This window comes from Diabrotica virgifera, chromosome 4 (genome assembly GCF_917563875.1).
Source record: "Diabrotica virgifera virgifera chromosome 4, PGI_DIABVI_V3a".
Lineage (NCBI taxonomy): Eukaryota > Metazoa > Arthropoda > Insecta > Coleoptera > Chrysomelidae > Diabrotica > Diabrotica virgifera.
Genome location: NC_065446.1, coordinates 179,392,640 through 179,413,337, shown reverse-complemented (window position 1 = coordinate 179,413,337; position 20,698 = coordinate 179,392,640). Strand labels below are relative to the sequence as shown.

At 33.2% G+C, this 20,698-nt stretch overlaps 1 protein-coding gene across 3 annotated transcripts in view; it reads left to right on the top strand.

Moving 5' to 3' along the window:
* Positions 1 to 20,698, top strand: part of LOC126883268 (transcriptional regulator ATRX-like) — a 442,769-nt gene that overhangs the window by 120,144 nt on the left and 301,927 nt on the right. For all 3 annotated transcript variants that reach the window (XM_050648594.1, XM_050648595.1, XM_050648593.1), the window contains 3 exons: positions 2,908 to 3,247; positions 6,736 to 6,909; positions 18,004 to 18,192. In XM_050648594.1, coding sequence (XP_050504551.1) covers positions 2,908 to 3,247; positions 6,736 to 6,909; positions 18,004 to 18,192 — 703 coding nt within the window. The remainder of the gene's footprint in view (positions 1 to 2,907; positions 3,248 to 6,735; positions 6,910 to 18,003; positions 18,193 to 20,698) is intronic.

Genomic DNA, 20,698 nt, shown 5'->3' with positions numbered 1-20,698 from the left:
CAATTTTCGGGGTCGCCTTCACTGGTGAATTATCCATTTATAAAATATTCACTTACTGCACGGTGAAGTATACACACGTCAACGTTTGAAAAAGCGACTGAGACGACGAGGGACAAATTCATAGAGGTCTAATTTCTTAGAACATGCCAGTTACAATTTTTGCTGCATTCCCTATGCTATACAAATGGTAAATGTTACAACACGTTGCCAATTTGCATAAAACAGTTATTTTTTGGAAACTTCTATATAGTATGATAGAATTGATTCAAAAAATGACATAACCCAGACATCCAAAGTGAAAGTTATCCTCCAACACCACATTGTTCTATATCGTCCATATAATGTTCAGAAAAAAGTCACGCCTTTTTGAGCGTCGGGTTTGGGGGGGGGGGGGGAGAGGGGGGAGAAATCGGTAAATTCGTAGTTTTTTAGGTTTTTCGTCAATATTTCTAAAACTATGAGGTTTAGCATGAACAACCTTCTATACAAAAATGTTCTACATTAAATTTGAAATAAAAAAAGGCTCTATACATAATCCTTCTAAAATGAACGGTTCAAAAGTTACGGAGGTAGTATAGTATAATTGGTCCAAAAAAAAGGCCTAACCCAGACATCCAAAGTAAAAGTTTTCCTCCAGCACCAAATTGTTCTATATGGTCCACATATTGTTCAGTAAAAATGTTGTTCTGAAGCTATTTCCTTGTGGCATTTTTATGATGAATTATTTATATGGGAAATAAGCCACAATTAAAATGAAAAAAATAATTTTATTAACGTTTCGACGCCCAAATCGGGTGCCGTTGTCAAAATACAAAATATTACTAAATAAACAAAAATGTTGTTGCTAAGCAAAAAAATTCTTCTAATAATTTATTTAATCTGACTCATTTATATTGGCAATTTAGACATATATTATACATTTTAAAGTAGAAGACTTTAAAATGATATTGCCAATATTTATGAGTTGCGTTCCTGGGACGACTTACTGAAAGATAGTTCATTCGATTACATGAAATCAACCCCAACTCAAGAATATCCGTCACAAAAAAATTATAGCATGTGATCTGTCTTTAAAAAGACAACCAAATGCAACGACAGTAAAATTCTCGCGTTAGAGACTTCATAGTAAATCACAAGGGAAAACAGGAAAAAACCTTGTGATACTATCCCGACATCGTAAGTATTTGGTCTTACATTTAATTTACTCTCAAAAAATAATACCAAATTCTGACTTGTAACATGTTTAAATTATAAATAATATTAATAATACTAAAAAAAAAGTTCAGTAAAAAGTTACACCATTTTGAGCGTCCGGTTTGGGGGGGGGGAGATGGGGGAGAAGTCGATAAATTATTAGTTTCTTTAAGTTTTTAGTCAATATTTCTAAAACTATTTTTAAGCGTAAACAATGTTCTATACAAAAACGTTGTACATAAAATTTAAAACAAAAATGGTCCTATCCATAATTGTTATAAAATCAACGGTTCCAGAGTTACGGAGGGTGAAATGTGGAGGTTTTCGACACTTTTAATACTTTTTATGCAATTGATGATGATTTTGGGTGGTGAGGTTGACGTTTCTTCAAGGGCTTATCACTAACATACCATCGGCCACTGAAATAGCAAATCCTGTTAAATAAAATTTCTTTCAATCAGTAAAAATATTATAAATTGCCCAAAAAGTATCGAAAACCTCCACTTATCACCCTCCGTAACTCTGGAATCGTTGATTTTATAACATTTATGTATGGACCTTTTTTGTTTTAAATTTGATGTAGAACATTTTTGTACAGAACACTGTTTACGCTAAAGCATATTTTTAGAAATATTGACGAAAAACATAAAAAAACTACTAATTTACCGATTTCTCCCCCATGTCCCCCCCAAACTGGACGCTCAAAATGGTGTAACTTTTTACTGAACAATATCTGGACCATATAGAACAATTTGGTGTTGGAGGAAATCTTTTACTTTTAATGTCTGGGTTAGGCCTTTTTTGGACCAATTATACTATACTACCTCCGTAACTTTGGAACCGTTCATTTTAGAAGGATTATGCATAGGGCCTTTTTTGTTTCAAATTGAATGTAGAACATTTTTGTATAGAAGTTTGTGTTTTAGAAATATTGACGAAAAACTTAAAAACTACGAATTTACCGATTTCTCCCCCCTCTCCCCCCAAACCCGACGCTCAAAATGGTGTGACTTTTTCCTGAACATTATGTGGACCATATAGAACAATTTGGTGTTGGAGGATAACTTTCACTTTGGATGTCTGGGTTTGGATCTGGTTATACCATACTATATGTCAAAAATGGTTTATTTGAAACGTCACTTGTAAGTTTGTAAATCGTGAAAATTATTGTAAAAATTGCTAAAACACAATCAAAAAGTCATGGTAATTCTCGTAGAAGACGAAGTCCCACCACAGGAGTCCCATCGCCAATTATTCACAATCCTTTCTTGAATTTTATAAGATTTCGTAGGTCCGATAAACAAACTTTCTCAGTAACTGAATTAGTGAGAAGAGGGGCCCAATTTTGAAGAGAGATGAGCAAAAAGACTATTTTTTATTCCTTTTTGTAATATTTAAAATCATTTAGTGTGTTTTATAATCAAAATTTAACCCTCACGCACAAGTTGTATGTACAACTTCAGTGAGGAACTGAGTTTATTTTATCATGTACAATTTATTTGCTACAAATAAACTCCATTATTATTATTATTATATAATAGACAATATTTTTTTGCATTAGTTGTTTTAATTCAAAGAAGACAACATGAAATTACTAAGCATAAACTATAATTCGTCGGGTGTGTCGATTTTTTTGCCCACAAGTGTACATAATTTCGACTTGTTTTAGGAAGGTTGTTTTCAATTTAATGATCTCATTATTTTAAATTTCAGAAAATCAGGGTCGTAATTCTTCTCAAGACACTATTTGTTATTATGTTAAGACTGATCCGGATGAGCCTAAAACAGAAGGGGAGGCAACAAAGTCAAATATAAAAGAGCCAGATATAGGGGATGAACTTCTTGAGTTACTTAGTGACCAAAAGTTCCCGGACTATATGCCTAATGACGATAATATAGATAAAGAAGATGAAGAAGAGGCTAACAAAGTATTAGATATCTTAAATAATGATAACCCAGATAACGAAGGTGATGAAGAAGAGGCTGACAAAGTATTAAATCTGTTAAATAATGATGATTCCGTACTAAGCGATTCTATTATAGATTCGGATACGTAAGTTTTTTTTAAAATTTAGTTATCTAGTCTTAAGGGGAGGGTATGGTTTGAAATTAACATTTCAAGCACATTTTTGTGAATTTTTTTAAACTGGGGCAGAACTATTTTATTTTTAAATTAAATAATATACCTATTCAGTATATATTCAAAGAATATTTACAAACAATTTGAAGTCAAAATGTTGAAACATAAGCCAGCGTTTCTTGTAAAAAAAAATGGTGAAAATCAACACATTTATTATTGTTAAATAAAAAACAAGCTGAAAATGCGAGCATTATCATAACGAAAACTTTGTTTATTTACGTATTTAAATTCAAAATATGGAAAATTGCTATTATGAAAAGTTGTTTAGAATTAAAAATGATGTTTTAATGTGCAATTCTATCATTCTAATTTAAATGTTGTTAATGTGAACTATAAAGGTACTTTACTCTTGATCGAAAGTCATATTTTTATATACCTCGTATAAAATTAATAAAATTGGATATATTATGATGGTTGCATCATAAATCTTAGACCATAAAGAGCTTTTTATAAAGAATAACTTTTCTTCGTCAAATTAAAAATAAAAGAGTTATAAATGAAAATGATGTTGGTATCTATAATTTGAGAAAAATCTTCAAATATTGTTTTTTCATTAGAAGGATGTAATTGCATATATCAAAACATAATTTTTTTATTCCAAACAACATTTATAATAACAATTTTCAATATTGTGAAATAAATAAAGATACTTTTTACTGATGAAGTGTAGTAAAGTGTTTTGGATCGTCTACAATAGATGGAAATGGAACAGTCCATTTATCATTAGGTACTTCCATTAAGGGGGAGGCCGTATACTCGTACACACCTTTTTAAAGTTGTTAATAAATTATTGCTTTCAAAATCTACTCAAATTGTATTTTTTTCTATTCTCATACTATACTATATCAATTATGATTTCACTACCTGTATCATAATGAACTTCATTATGATACAGATTTTCATTACGTTACAGATTTTTAACCAATATAATCGCTATATGGCATTCGCGATGAAGGTGGCACACGCGCAGTGACGAATGGTGGGTCAAATACATACGCTTTGACAGTTCTCAATAATATGTAAACAAATTGACAAACTACTTTGTCAAAATTTGTGTGCGTTAGTGCGTTACAAAATTAATAAATTTGAATATATCTTTTATTGTGAATGATCATAAAAAAAATCGTGTATACAACTTGCATTTAATTATCATTATGAAGCTCGTACTGTATACGAAATTCGCCGCTAGGCGGCTCGTTTCGTATCCCTCGTCCCTCGTAAAATATACTATTTTAAACATCTATATTTACTTTATATAATAATTAAATTCACTATCAAATGTTATTTATATTTTATTAATACCTAATTTAAAATTTAGTTTGACATTCACGAAGTGTCAAACTCAAATGTAAATAACATATGCTTTGCTTAACAAATTCAGATTAAAACTAGCTTATTTACTAGCAACGAATTCAGTTGACGTTTAGTGTGTCGGCAGAAAATATATATTTGAATTTGAAGGATTGTGACGTCACATTTTAGACTTTGAGGTCGGTTATCTCGAAGATGATTAGGAGATATCGAAATGCCGTTTTCAGATTTGTATTCAGAAGACAAAACTACACGAGAATCCATCGGTAAATCGACTCTAAGTATTGCAGGAGCGGCGAATACGAACGAACAGTTCGTTGATAAGCATAAAACAAAAAATATCTCGACGGCGTTACCTCACGAAATGTCTAAAGAAAATATATGCAAAATTTCAGGTGGATTGGTCAAATAGTGTTTTTGTTACTATGTCCACCACATTTGAAAAATATGTTTTGAGAAAAACGCGTTTAAAATTCTGACAACTTTATTTTCAATTTCTTTTTTTGTCTGTCACATCGTAAAGTGATGCACAGCGAAATGGTTTTGAATCGCGGAGTAATTTAAAACAGAAGGGGAACAGCTGTTGAACGGTTCTTACTACGCTCAAGCGCGCTGGAGCGAAGCTGCCGCAAAGCTGTTGAATATTCAACATGCTATATTTTCGGTAATTTTGCTCTGATCAATAAAAAAAAATCGAAAAATTTCAAACCATACCCCTCTCTTTAGGAGTGGATTTTCAAGACTTAAAAGAGGACAAGTATTTTAAAATAATTTTAAATAAAAAATTGTTATAGTTAGGGTTATAGTTATGGTTATAATTTTATGTTTCGAGGTATATGTTTGTGCAGGGCGAGGTATAAAAAAAGTTGACACTTTTAGTTGTTTTTCACCACTGCAGAGGGCGTCTTCCAAAAAATGCATTAATTTGGGAGACACCTTTCTGCCTTCCTTTATCATTTTTTTTAAATTCCAACGGGATTCAATGAGTGAGACTTAAAACTAATAAATAAACTTTTAAAATAATATTTTTTTTAATATTTATATTTATGACCTAGGTTATATGACGCTATTTTATAAAAAGTTCGAAAAACGTCTGTTTTTTTTAAACTTTTTAGAGATTTGTTTAGTAGCCCTATATACAGTGATGAGCGCGCTAATAACCGACAAAATATCAATATGCGTTGTGAAATAAATAGAGATGAAAATAGTAGAGGTGGGAAATTATCGGTATTAACCTATAAAACATTACCACTTATGATAGTTTCTCAGCTTTAGATGTTAACTAAGAGCTAGTTGAATTTGGTCATACGTAGGACGTTAACTTGACATTGCTATTTTTTTTTTAATATTAAATAATTTGGACGGAGCTGTTATTGTTAAATAGTTTTGGACTGAGAATGATTAGAATGAGTGAGTTTGGAAGCAAGGCTGTCCATAAATAACCCAAAAGCGATTAATTTTACTTTAATTTTAAAAGTATTTTTATTTAAAAACTAATTTAAAAATTGAACAGACACAGTTTTCCCGTTCCCTCAGGCAAAAAATATTCAGCTACTACTTTGTCGTAATTTGACGTTTATTTCTGTTAGTCGAAACGAAAAAAAAGCTAACGTCTAAAGATGGGAAACTATTCTAAACTATTCTATCATGTTTTATAGGTTTATACCGATAATTTCCCACCTCTATTAGTTTCATCTCTTTTTATTTCACCACGCATTATGTTGTCCATCTTTGGCGTTATTTTGCCGGTTATTAGCGTACTCATTACTGTATAAAATATAAAAAAAAATGGTTTACTGAGATTGGTGTAGTAGATTTTGAGAAATGGGGATAATTTTATAAAATTCTTCTGTGACAGTTTGACTTCGATACGTCTAAAGGTGGGAAAGTATCGATATAACGTAAATTTATAGGTTTCTATTGATAATTTCCCACCTCGACTAGTTTCATCTCTTTTTATTTAACAACGTATTATGTTTTCCGTCTGTTCCGTTATTTTGCCGGTTATTAGCGCGCTCATCACTGTATATTAAAATACCGTTAACATATTGTATTTGTATAAAAATACTATAAAACATTTTGTATTTTAGGGAATTAAGTTTAAGTGACTGTAATATTTTTGGAAATGATAAAGTTTTGACTGTAGACAGTGAAGAAGGTGACACAAGTAAAGATCAGAAAGGTGACTGTTACGTACTATTAGAAAGATTACCAGAAAAATCATTAATCAAATATAAAAGATCCTTAAACGATAATATAGATTGGTAAGTTTATTATTAGTTTCTAGATATGTATGAGACTTTTAGACAAATCGTTGTTATGTCATTATTATTTGGCTTTGGTTGATAATTTGATTTGTATTACTTTAAACCAAAGAACAGTCAAATTTTTGTGGATTAAAGCTCATATAGGGCTTGAGTATGAGTACCTATTTAGATATATTAACTAAGAGAGCTATTGATTCTGATGTGAAAACAGTTTATCAGCTTTGCATACCAGATTATTTATAACAATCAAGAATGATGTAAACAATCAGTGGAAACAAGAATATTATGAATGTAGTCAACATTCCCACTCACAATATGCACTCATCTATCTATCTAATCAGCCCTAAACATCCATCCTTGGATATAGGCCTCCTCTTCCTTCTTCCATGCCTCTCTATCTTGGGCAATTTGCATCCAATTTGACCCAGTGTGTTTCTTCAGGTCATCCGACCATCGCATATGTGGCCTTCCCCTTTTTCGTTTGTGGTTCCACGGTCTCCAATGTATAATCATCTTAGTCCATCTTTCATCCTTCTGCCGTAGGGTGTGTCCGGCGAACTTCCATTTAAGCTTTGCTACTTGGGTAGAGACATCTTTCACTTTTGTTTTGTTACGGATCCATTCGTTTCTTTTCCTGTCTGATAGTTTAATGTTCAGCATTTGTCTTTCCATGGATCTTTCTGTCTTCGCTATTTTTTCCATATTTTCTTTTGTAAACGTCCATGTCTGAGAGCCATATATTAGAACAGGGAGTATACATTGATTGAATACTCTTGTTTTTAGGTATTGCGGGTATTTTCTGTTCTTTAGAGTATAAGACAGTTTTCCGAATGATGCCCAGGCCAATCTTATTCTTCTCTTTATTTCTTCGGTTTGATTTTCTTTATTTAATCTAGTGATTTGTCCTAGATATATATACTCTTTTAGTTGTTCTATTCTTGTTTGTGCCACTGTAATTATTAGTTCTTGTTGATTGGTCATGGTTTTTGTTTGCAATTCATCTTCAGTCCTATCTTTGTCGATTCTCTATCTAGTTCTTCCATCATTCTTTGTAATTCTTCAATTCTTTCTGTTATTAATATAATATCATCAGCATATCGTAAGTGATTCAGATATTGCCCGTTTATGTTTATACCCAAGCCATCCCAGTGTAGTTGTTTGAACACATCTTCTAGCGCTTGGTTGAATAGCTTGGGCGAGATGGCATCTCCTTGTCTTACTCCTCGGTTTATTTTAATAGGCTCCGTTTGTTTCATTAGCTTAATAGTTGTTGTTGCCTTATCATATATATTTGTAATTAAGTCGGTATATCTGTAGTCTATTTGCTGTTTTGTAGGGAATTCTTTACTGCCCAGTGTTCCACACTATCAAATGCTTTTTCGAAGTCAATAAATGCCATGTATAGCGGGATATGATATTCGTTAGCTTTTTCGATTAATATCTTCATCGTTAACGTTTTTTAACGATGAAGATGCACTCATATAATCCTCAATACCGAGTGGATTTTGGTTTCAAAATTAATCTGTTCCACGTAGATACATTACATACAAGGTGTCCCAAAAATAGCGGAACGGTCGAATATTTCGCGAACTAAACATCGGATTGAACAACTGAAAAACGCGTTTTCAATCATTTTTTAAAATCTATCCAGTGACATCAAATACGATCCCCCACTCCACTCCTTGGAGGTGGGTGGGGGGCAACTTTAAAATCTTAAATAGAAACCCCAAGTTTTCATTGCAGATTTGGATTCCTTTCGAGTTATGGATAGATGGCGCTATAATCGGAAAAAAGCATATATCGTGATACCATAGATAAATTATAGAAACGGTCTAATATCTCGAGAAATAGGTACACTTCCAAATGAAAAACCAGAAAATACGTGTTTAATATTTTTCAAAAACCTATCGAACAACACTAAACATGACCCTTAGCTTTAAAATAATTAATAGCAACCTCCATTTTTTTTATTACGGATTTGGATTCGTCATGAAAAATTAAGTAACATTTATTCGAAACATTTTTTAGAATTGTTGATAGATGGCGCTATAACTGGAAAAAGACGATTTTTTAGCGCCATCTATGAACAATTCTAAAAAATGTTTCGAAAAATAGTTGCTTAATTTTTCATGACGAATCCAAATCTGCAATAAAAAATGTAGTTTGCTATTAAATATTTTAAAGTTACCCCCACCCCTCCTCTAGGGGGTGAGGAGGAATGTCATGTTTAGCGTTATTCGATAGGTTTTTGAAAAATATTAAATACGTATTTTTTGGTTTTTAATTTGGAAGTGTATTTCTCGAGATATTCCGTTTCTATAATTTACCTATGGTATCACGATAAATTGTTCTTTCGGATTATCGCGCCATCTATCCATAATTCGAAAAAATGTCTCAAATAAAAGTGCTTACTTTTACATGAGGAATCCAAATCTGAAATAAAAACTGGGGGTTTCTATTTAAGATTTCAAAGTTAACCCCCACCCCACCTCTAGGGGGTTGAGTGGGGGGTCGGGTTTGGTGTCACTCGATAGATTTTTGAAAATTATTGAACACGTATTTTTCAGTTTTTCGATACGATGTTTATTTCGAGAAATATTCGACTCCTCGGGCAAGACCAATTTATGTGACGATTGTCGAATAGAAGCAGATTTAAACCACATTTTCTTTGGATGCACAAAATATAGACAACAAACTGACGGACGACTTAATAAAAAATTTAATCAAACATAAAATACTTCCACCTTATAACATTTGCTACCTTTCGTCTTTAAATATCTAAGGATTTATTTCGAAACATAGCCTTAACTTGTAAGTGCAGTTAAAGTAGTAACCTTTGTTTTACCCTATTTGTTTTAAACCTACTCTTTGTGACTCAGCCTAGTTTGTGTATTAATTTAATGTTTTGATGGGTCCCTAGACGAGAAGCGAGTAATCATGTTTGCTCCTTTCTTCTTGTTGAAGTGCCATCTCTGCGACGGAGGTCGGCAATCATCATAGCTATGCGGATTTTAGAGACGGCTGCTCTGAAAAGTTCATTTGATGAACATCCGTACTCAGGTTGCGCAGCCACGATATTCTTCATCTCCATATGCTTCTTTTTCCTTGAATCTTTCCCTACATAATCAATTGTAGCAAGTTGTATCTCTCTCCACGTGTAATATGTCCGAGATATAATTTTCTTGTTTTTATGGTGTTTAAGATTTTCATGGTGTTTAAGATGGTGTTCTTTATTCATCTTTCTCAGGGCCTCTTTGTTTGTGACGTGTTCTGTCCACGATATTTTCAGAAATCTTTTGTACACCCACAGCTCGAATGATTCTAATTTTTCATTGATGCGGCATTCAAGATCCAAGCTTCCATTCCATAAAACAAAGTCGAGAAAACGTAGCACCTACCCAACCTAACTCTTCTCGGGGGTGAGGGAAATACCCCCTTCTCGGGGGTGAAAAATATGCATTCAAAGTAAGTCCGGAATTGGATAAAATGACTAATTTTAAGCAACTTTTGTTCTATAGAGATTTTTCACCAAGTCAATACTTTTCGACTCATTTGCGAGTGAACATGTTCATTTTTAAGAAAAAAAAAACATATTTGTGGACGGTTTTTCGCAAATAGCTCAAAAAGTAAGTATTTTATTGAAAAAAATATTTTTAGCAAAAATATAGCTTATGAAAAATTGAAAAAAAAATGCTGTATGCATGAACTCTGTTGACCCAGTAGAAACAGAGTTGAATCTAGTGAGAAGTAGGTTCTTCTTCGTCAAATTTCAAATCGAATATTTCAACGTGAAATAACCAAAAAATGGAGCACTTTTCGGAGAAAACTCATGATAACTTTTTTAAAGTGTTTAAAAAAAGGTTGATTTTTGTTTTTTAAAAAAACTTTTAACGTTAAAAGTAAATGAGTTAAGCTCAAAATATTGTTGGACTCTGTTATTTTTTTGGTAAAAATAATCTCGAAAATCACCCCTAATTAGCATCCCAAATAAAATTAATCGTTACCGCTTCACAAATTACTTTGCTTTTGCATTCTTTATATGATCTATAAGTTTCATTGGTTCAGAGTGCTCCATTTTAAAAAAGTTTGGTTGTAAAATATTTTTTTTTTATTTTGAATAGAATGCCATTTTTCTTTCAAAATAACTTAAAATTATTAGTATAATACCAAAAATCTCAAAGAGTAATAAAATTTACGTTTTGCTTTTCCGAATATTTTGGATTTTTTGTTTACCTGGTAGACAAAAAATCGTTATGATATGGCTGTTCAAAATTTGAATAACCTCGTGATTAGTGACTGTTTCAAGCCATTTTAACTACAGCCTTTTCAAAACTAAGCACTTTGAACCGATGAAACATATAGATCATATAAAGAATACATAAACAAAGTAACTTGTGAAGCGGTAACGATTTATTTTATTTGGGATGCTCATTAGGGGTTATTTTCGCGATTATTTTTACCAAAAAATAACAGGGACCAACAATATTTTGAGCTTAACTGATTTAGTTTTAATGTTAGAAGTTTTTTTAAAAAACAAAAATAAACCTTTTTTTAAACACTTTAAAAAAGTTATAATGAGTTTTCTCCGAAAAGTGCTCCTTTTTTTGGTTATTTCACGTTGAAATATTCGCTTTGAAATTTGACGAAGAAGAACCTACTTCTCACTAGATACAACTCTGCTTCTACTGGGCCAACAGACTTCATGCATACACCATTTTTTTCACAAAGAGAAATGATGTTTTTTGCCGATACTCCTCAAAAAATAATTTTTTTCGCTAACACTTTATTAGTGATTATAATTTTCACAACTAAAGGTTGTGATTAAAATATAAACTAGCTAAAGGTTCTAATTCTAAACCAAGGCCAAAATCAGAAAAAAAAAATTTTCACAACCATATAATCGAAAATAATATTTTTCGCGGCGTTCATTGAAAGTTCTACTCTTTCTTAACGGCATTTTTCGGAGTTATACTTTTCGTAGGCGGCGGCTATTCACTCGCAAATAAGTCGAAAAGTATTGACTTCGTGAAAAGACTCTATAGAACAAAAGTTGCTTAAAATTAGTCATTTTATCCAATTCCGGACTTATTTTGAATGTATATTTTTCACCCCCGAGAAGGGGGTATTCCCCTTAATTTTTGCAAAATGGAGGGGATGTAGAATTGTAAACTTTTTCTTATATAATAATAGACAATTTCAACTACTTACTCCCAAATTTTCATCCTTGCTTTATTTTTTTTTGAGGTTTTCGTAAAATGTTGTGTTCCCTGATGGGGCTATACGTACTTCTCGGAAACCCATTTCTCCCTCGTACAACCCCATAGCTCTTGTCTAGGAAGTGTGACGTACGCCTACTCAAGATCTATAAATACTAAATTAAGTTCTCTTTTCTTCTCGCCGTATTTCTATATCAAATGTCTCAAAGCAAACAAGGCATCCGTTGTGTCCCGTTGAAAGTCGATTTGTGGCACTAATTAAAACCAAAATATTCAAACGTAGATTAAGATGGTTAGCGCACGTTCATCCCCAATAAGATGTTCCGAAAAAATTAAAGTTTAAAAATATTGATCTCTCCGGCTGTTTTCTGGTGATCAGTAACCTATAAACCCTCAATTTCAAATTTCAGCCCAAAATTTTAACCCTACCCTTGTCTCAAGCCCCCAAAAAAATTTTTTTTTTTTGGTTTTTCAAATATTTTTGATTATTTTTCTCTTCTCTTATTTTGATCTCCCCGGCTGTTTTCTGCTGATGGGTAGCCTATAAACCCTCAATTTCAAATTTAAGCCCAAAATGTTAACCCTAACCCTTGTCCCAAGCCCCCCAAAAAATATATTTTTGGGTTTATTCAAAGACTTTTAATTATTTTTAATCTACAACTTTTGTAAGAAAACAAACTCAGTTTTAAATTTTATTTTGACATATATTATGTTTAGAAAGTAATCATAGGCCATGATAACAAGTTTAACATGGGGATTAAAATATAATAAATATTACGCATTTTTCACGTTTATTGGTCTTTCTCAAGATATCTTGAGTACCTAACTGACAATTATTCTCGTTAAAAAACAACACATGTTTCTAACTAATTATACGAATATAAAGGAATGCACAAAGTTGTTATAAATTGATTTAAATGGAAAATAGTAACTTAATAGTAAACAGTTTGTTTAAATACACTCGGATGCAAAAAATAGATCCACTTAAAAATTTGGTCATTTTTGATGCTCGAATTTCCTAAACCTGTTATCCGATTTAAGTGATTTTTTTACCATGTTATAGCCTCATTCATTAACAATATCACTGTAATAATATTATTGTTAGGCAGGTAAACTGTCATTGTATACTGGGTGTACGAATCAAACTGTGTTTTTTTCTCAAAGGTCGCATCACTCTGTGGACTATTCTAGCATTGATAAAATACTGAAATTAAAACCCAACTATAGCCTCAGACCTTCTTAACATTCTGTTTTTAGATTCATTCGCTTATGTTGGATAATAAAATAGTATATTGTACAACAAGAGAGAAAAAAGACATATTTCTCACGAGCGCAGAAGTTTGTTGGCACGCCGCAAATCAAGCGAGGGAGAAATATATCGTTTTCTCACGTGTTGTACACTGTACTTTTTCTATGGATGCGTTTTTGTCAAGATTTCAAACTTCAAAATTAAATAATTTAGGTGCTTTTATGTAGATTATATGCCAAAATTGAAATAAAATACATATTATACACATATGTAGGTATTTAATATTCTTAATACACACACCGGCAAAATTATCCGAACACGTTAAAAATGGGACATGTTTGATGTCTCGTATTTCATAAACCAGTGGTCCGATTTGAGTGATTCTTTTAGTATGTTATAGCCTTATTATTTAAGAATATCGGTGTAATATAATTTTTGCTAGACAGGTAAATGTCATTTTATACCGGGTGTAATAAGCATACTGTGTTTTTTTCTTAAAGTTCGGAACACCCTGTGGAATATTCCAGCATATATAAAATATTAAAATTAAAACTCGATTGTAGAATTAGGCTTTCTTAACATTTTCTTTTTTGATTCATTTGCTTATGTTGGAAAATAAAAAAGTTATGTGCTTCAACAACTAGCCATGTTTTTTATCAATAAATCCTCATAGTAGGGGAGAAAAGTATGCTAAATTTGCAATTACTCGAGCGTTCTTGTGACCTGGAGTGGATTGTGAAGAGTGGGTGCTACAACCAAAAAGAGTTATTAAGTTTTCCATAAAGTGTGGGACTCTCCATTTTTCAATTTAATTTTCCATTTCCACATTTCAATTTAATTTACCCCACCTCCGTGGGGGGTCGTGTTTGGTGCCATTCGGTAGATTTTTGAAAAATATTGAATAGGTGTATTTTGCAGTTTTACGATCTGATGTTCATTTCGCAAAATATCGCAGGGTTCGTATTTATAATTTTTAATTTAGCCCCCACCCCTCTCCGTGGGGTGTCACGAGCCCCCACGGAGGTGGGGTGGGGGATTTAATTTAAAATATTAAATAGGAGCCCCCAATTTTTATTGCAGATTTGGATTTTTTACGTAAAAATAAGCAACTTTTATTCGACATATTTTTTCGAATTATGGATAGATAGCGCTATAATCGGAGAAAAATGATTGTTTCAAATGGAAAATTAAATTAAACAATGAAAAGTTCCCCACTTTATGGAAAACCTAACTTAACCTTTTTCTGATTTTAGCACATACTCTTCACAATCCAATAGGTTCCCATAACGCTCGAGTAACTGCAAATTTAGTATACTTTCCTCCCCTACTAGGAGGATTTATTGATGAAAAACATGGATAGTTGTTAACGCACATAACTTTTTTATTATCTCACATAATTAAATGAATCGAAAAGGAAAATGTTAAGCAAGCCTAAGTCTACAATCAAGTATTAATTCTAATATTTTACATATGCTAGAATATTCCACAGGGTGTTCCAAACTTTAAGAAAAAAACACAGTACGATTGGTACACCCGGTATAAAATGGTATTTACCTGTCTAGCAACAATATTTTTACAACGATATTCTTAAATAATAAGGCTATAACATACTAAAAGGATCACTCAAATCGGACCACTGGTTTATGAAATACGAGACATCAAACATGTCCCATTTTTAACGTGTTCGGCTAATTTTGCCAGTGTGTGTATTTATATACTTTTATTCATTTAAAATTATAGTTACCAGTTATATTTGAACAGTTTTGAAAGGTAATTCCTGGTAAGTTTTGATTTGACACATTTTCTTTGACATAAATATTTGTGTTTGTATTGTGCATGTTACCATGGAAACCGCGATTCTACGTATGGAACCCGTGAGAAAAAATATTTCTCACTGCAATGGCCGACTTTTCTCACAGCCTCAGAAATTTTTCGTTTTGAATGTATGTAAGTAATGAGAGAAGTTGCACATTGTATAGCATCCATAGAAAAAAGTTATTTCCTTTAACAACTGGGCATGTTCGTCATCAGTACAGGGTGTTTCTAAATAAATGCGACAAACTTTAAGGGGCAATGTTACATGAAAAAATAAGGACAGTTTGCTTTATAATCATATGTCCGCAAACGCTTCGTTTCCGAGATACGGGATGTTCAATTTTTTTTTACAAACTGACGAATTATTTATGATTTGATTGATTATTTATTGATAAAGTTCGTGTAAAGATTAATCAAAGTTGCATTTCTTAAATCGGTAAAACACTTTCTGTGGTTTTCAACTACTTGTGACACACTGCTAGCTTTTTTCAACTTATGTGAAGAGCAATGAAATGTCTGAAATGAAAAAAGCAAACAAAATGTGTTACAAATGTTGACACAAGTGTTGTGAGTGTTGTACAAAATACATAGTTGAAAATCAAAGAAAGTGTTTTACCGATTTAAGAAAGGCAACTTTTATTAACCTTTAAACAAACTTTTATTGATGTAGTTACTATTTTCCATTTAAATTAATTATATGTAGTAGCTTTGTATTTGAGGGTTTATAATCTACTCATAACCAGAAAACAGCCGGGGAGATCAAAAAAAGAAAATAGAAAAATAATTAAAAATCTTTAAAAACTCCAAAATACATTTTTTTGGTGGGCTTGAGACAAGGGTTAGTGTTAACATTTTGGGCTGAAATTTGAAATTGAGGGTTTATAGGCTACTCATCACCAGAAAACAGCCGGGGAGGTAAACATTTTTAAACTTTGGTTTTTCCGGAACACCCTAATCCCCAACACAATGATTATTCAACTCAGAAGTTTAAAACGCCTACAAGATGACGTAAGGAAAGACTAAATAAACTGGTGGAAAACGGTCATAATCCTCCTCCTCTATCTGTTATCCTTCGTAAGGATGTAGTGGCGTCATGTAAGTCGTTTGACTATTTCTATCCAATCCTCTCTCTCCTGTGCGTGTTGTTTTGTTTCGGAGAACGAGTAACCAGTCATGTCCCTTATTTGGTCCGACCATCGTAATGGAGATCTTCCTCTGGATCTTCTGCCCTCTACGTTGCTTTCAACTATCATTCGTTCCATGCCTTCCCTTCTTCTAGTTATATGTCCAAAATATCTCAGTATATTTTGGTTGATAGTTGTGCTGAGTCTAGTTTTTATGTTAAGTTCGGCTAATATTGAATTATTTGTGCGATGTGCGGTCCATGGTATGCGCAACATTCTCCGGTAGACCCACATTTCAAATGCCATTATACGTTTTGCATCTGCTTTTTTGATGGTCCAAGTCTCTGAAGCGTAGGTGGCGATAGGAAATATTAACGCTCGAACAAGGCGTAATTTTGTGTTTTTTGTAATGTCAGTATTCTTCCATATTTTTGTAAGTTTGGCTGTTGCCGATCTGGCCATTATGATGCGCCTACGGATCTCCTCTTCGCATCCTCCACTGTTAGTAATAACAGAGCGTAAGTAATTAAATTGTCTGACCACTTCGTAACCTGCCAAGTCTCTTATCTCCGGTTGGTTGTTTCGGATTCTATCGATGATCATTACTTTGGTTTTCTGTATATTTATTTTCAAACCATATTCAGTACTCACCGTTCCTAGCCTATTCATAATTTCTTCCATTTCTTCTGGTGAAGACGCCAATATAGCAGTGTCATCAGCATAACGCAGGTTTTTTATTTTTCTTCCTCCTATCGTCGCTCCACCTTGCCATTCCTCAAAAACTTGACGCATAATGTGTTCACTATATATATTGAATAGAATGGGAGATATTATACATCCCTGCCGAACTCCAGATTTTAATTTGAAGTTTTTCGAAAATACATTATTAACTCTTACATTAGCGGTGTTATTTACATAAAGTGCTTGTAATAGATAGATTAGATGTTCTGGCGTACCCATTTCTCTAAGTATAATCCCATTTTACGTTATCGAAGGCCTTGGAGTAGTCAACAAAGCACAAATATGTTTCTATGTTAAACTCTCGAGATTTTTCGATAATTTGACGAATATTAAGAATGTGTTCTCTTGTTCCCCTACCTGGGACGAATCCGCATTGTTCTTGTGGAATTTGTAAGAGAATGGATTTTAATCTTTCATTGATTATTGTTAGAAGTACTTTGCTCGCGTGAGATATCAACGCTACTGTACGGTAATTACTGCAATCTGTCGGAGAACCTTTTTTGTATATGGGGATAAACGTGAGTTTACCCCAGTCATTTGGCCACTTTCCGGTATTCCAGATCTCATTGCAAATTCTAAGCATTACTTCGTCCCTAATTCTCCCATTTCTTTGAGTATTTCAGCTGTTATTCTATCCTCTCCTTGTGCTTTTCTACATTTTAGCTTTTTTATTGCCGAATCAATTTCAGATTTCAATATTTGAGGTTCTTTTTCATAACTTCTTTTCTCATTATTATGTTCTGGGTCGTTGTTAGACAATAGTATATCTAGCTATCGAGAATAGGTCATAATATATGTAGCTAAATAATATTCTATTGGTAAAAATCGTGAGTTCACGGTTATTGTTTAAAATGTAATTACACAGCAATTATGTTTGTTTACAAAAAATTATGATGCTTGGTTTTGTTATTTATAAGATATATTATAACTTACTCGTTATTTTTAGGTTGTGTGATATTGACAATTTGTCCAATATAAAAAAGACTGTACTACCGAAAAAGCGTCGCCGCCAATCAGTGAAAGAGGTATCAGCAGAAACTAGACATTTAAGTAGCTCGTCTAGTGACAGCGATGATGGAACTGATGAGAACAGTGATACCAGTAGTGATACCCATAGTGATAACTTCAGAAACAGGTATGCCATTCTAATTGTACATTATCGGGTGTAATACAAAATTGCAAAAAAAAATAAAGAATGTGCCCGAAACTCAATCTTACAGTAATATACACTCATGGACAAAAATATCGAATATTTTGAAATTGTCATTCGAAATGAAATTTTTTGTGCTGCAATTCTTAGCCCTCCCAGTGTCACAGGTTAGGGATTTCTCCTTTCTTCTATGGGATTTAAATGTGAGATGGGCTGTATGGTGGCCAATATAATCTTTTAAATTGAATCTCATTAAGGCCATCGGTACATAATTCGTAAATATTTTACGGCTATCCCTACTTTTTCTGTCTTTACACGACAAATTACGTGTAGATGTTTTAAAAATTATAAAAGTGATGACTTTCAACCGTCATATTAATATTTATAACAACTATGTGTTTAATTGTACTAATTTGTACTTACATAAATAAATTACAATAAAATTTTGGTGTTGAACAGTTTTATTCATGAAATAATCGCAACAAATTGCACTCGATCTCTAAAATTAATATAGAATTTTAGAGCTCTTGTGCAATTACTACTGATAATTTTTTCACTAACTATGTATTCAGTGATTGTATTAATTTATATTGTAACAAAATAATTATTGACCTACCCTCGTATACCAGCTCCCGTCTCCGCACAGACAGAACACTATCGATGTTTCGAGATACGCCGATGCAGCGCCGATGACGTGCAAGCGGTCGAGTCACATGGACATAGCTGGAGATATATAGATATTTCTGGAATATCTGTATCGCATATATAAATAGGACATATTTGTAAATAGAGTTAGTCTTAAGCTAAAGTTTGTAAAGTAAACTTGTATAAATAAAAAATAAAGTCGTATATAAATTACGAACCGCTGGTTTATTGTAATTAGAAGTAATTAAACTAATCACGCTACAGTTGGTGTCGGTGTTCGGTTAACTTAGTGCGATATAAATAAGTGAATTACAGAGAGACTTTAAAATACTTTTGGACTTTATTCGTCGGGAATAGTTAAAGTGCGTTGATTGTTCGGTATTCGGAAAGACTGTTAAAAGACATTTTGGAAAGTACGTGTGTGCCGACCAAAGATGTTGCTACAAGAACTTACAGTAAAACAGCTCCGTGAACAGCTCGAGGAACGGGATCTGGACAGCAGTGGGCTCAAGATAGTCCTACAAGCACGACTCGAGGATGTCCTCACGAAGAACGGAGAAGACCCAAAGACGTTCCACTTCCAGTCAGCAGAACAAGTAATCTTATCGAAATTAAAAACTGTTTCTGAAACGATCGATGAAACTTCTAGAAGAAGCGACGAGAAACTTGAAGAAGTTAGTAGAAAAAGCGACGAGAAACTTGAAGAAGTTAGTAGAAAAAGCGACGAGAAATTCGAAAATGTTGCTAAAAGATTCGATGAGACTTCTCAAATAATTAAAGAGGTCTGTAGGCAAAACAACGAAAAACTAGAAGAAGTTTGTAAACAGAACAATGAGAAATTTGAAGAAGTTTCTAGAACATTCGATAAGATGCAGAAAAGTGTAGAGACCGTAGAAGAAAAGATCAAACAGCTAGAGAGCAGGATAACCGATACAAAAGTACAACCATCAGTTAATGCAGCAACGTTAGATCCTTTAGTGAAAGATGAACTACCGAGAGACGAAACGTCGCATAATATGAGATTCAAATTACCACCATTCGATGGAAAGTCCTCTTGGTCCATATATCTTAGACAATTTGAAGCTATTGCGACCGCCAATCATTGGACCGAACAGGAAAAGGCTGTTTCCTTGACTGCTGCTTTGCGAGGTGATGCTGCAGATATATTAAGATCAATTCCTAAGGGTCAAGAAAATTGTTACCAGACCTTGTTCACTCGTCTAGAAAAACGCTATGGAGATGCCCATCTACAACAAGTATACAAAGCACAACTGCGAAGTAGAAGTCAACGAGCAAGTGAGAATCTGCAAGAATTTGAAGCAGATGTGGCTCGTGTGGTGCGGTTGGCTTATCCAGAGGTGCCAGACAGCGTTTTAGAAGAAATTGCAGTAGATACCTTCGTCAATGGGCTGAAAGATAATGAACTACAGAAAGCTTTACGACTAGCAAGGCCGAAAGTTTTAGATGAAGCACTTGCTATTGCCTTGGAACACGAAGCAGCTAGCCAAGCTTCACGAAACAATCGAGTAATAACCGTGGAAAAAGGCGATAAGAGAAAAGATGAACGTTTGGTGGAAATGGTACGGAGGGTGATTCGTGACACGATGCCGAAGAGACGCATGAAGAGGGCTGGAAGAGTTGGTTCAAATACAGATGCTTCCTCGATACGGCCATGCAGTGAAAGTTGTAATCACCGGCTTAAAGTAGATGAACAGCTTTGCCCTGTGAGACGAACTACCGTCGTTAATGAGCAATGGCAGCCACAACAGTTACAAGAAGCCCAAGAAGACGATCCATGTATAAAAAGAGTATTGGATTGGATGCGTCGAGGTGAGAGACCTAGTTG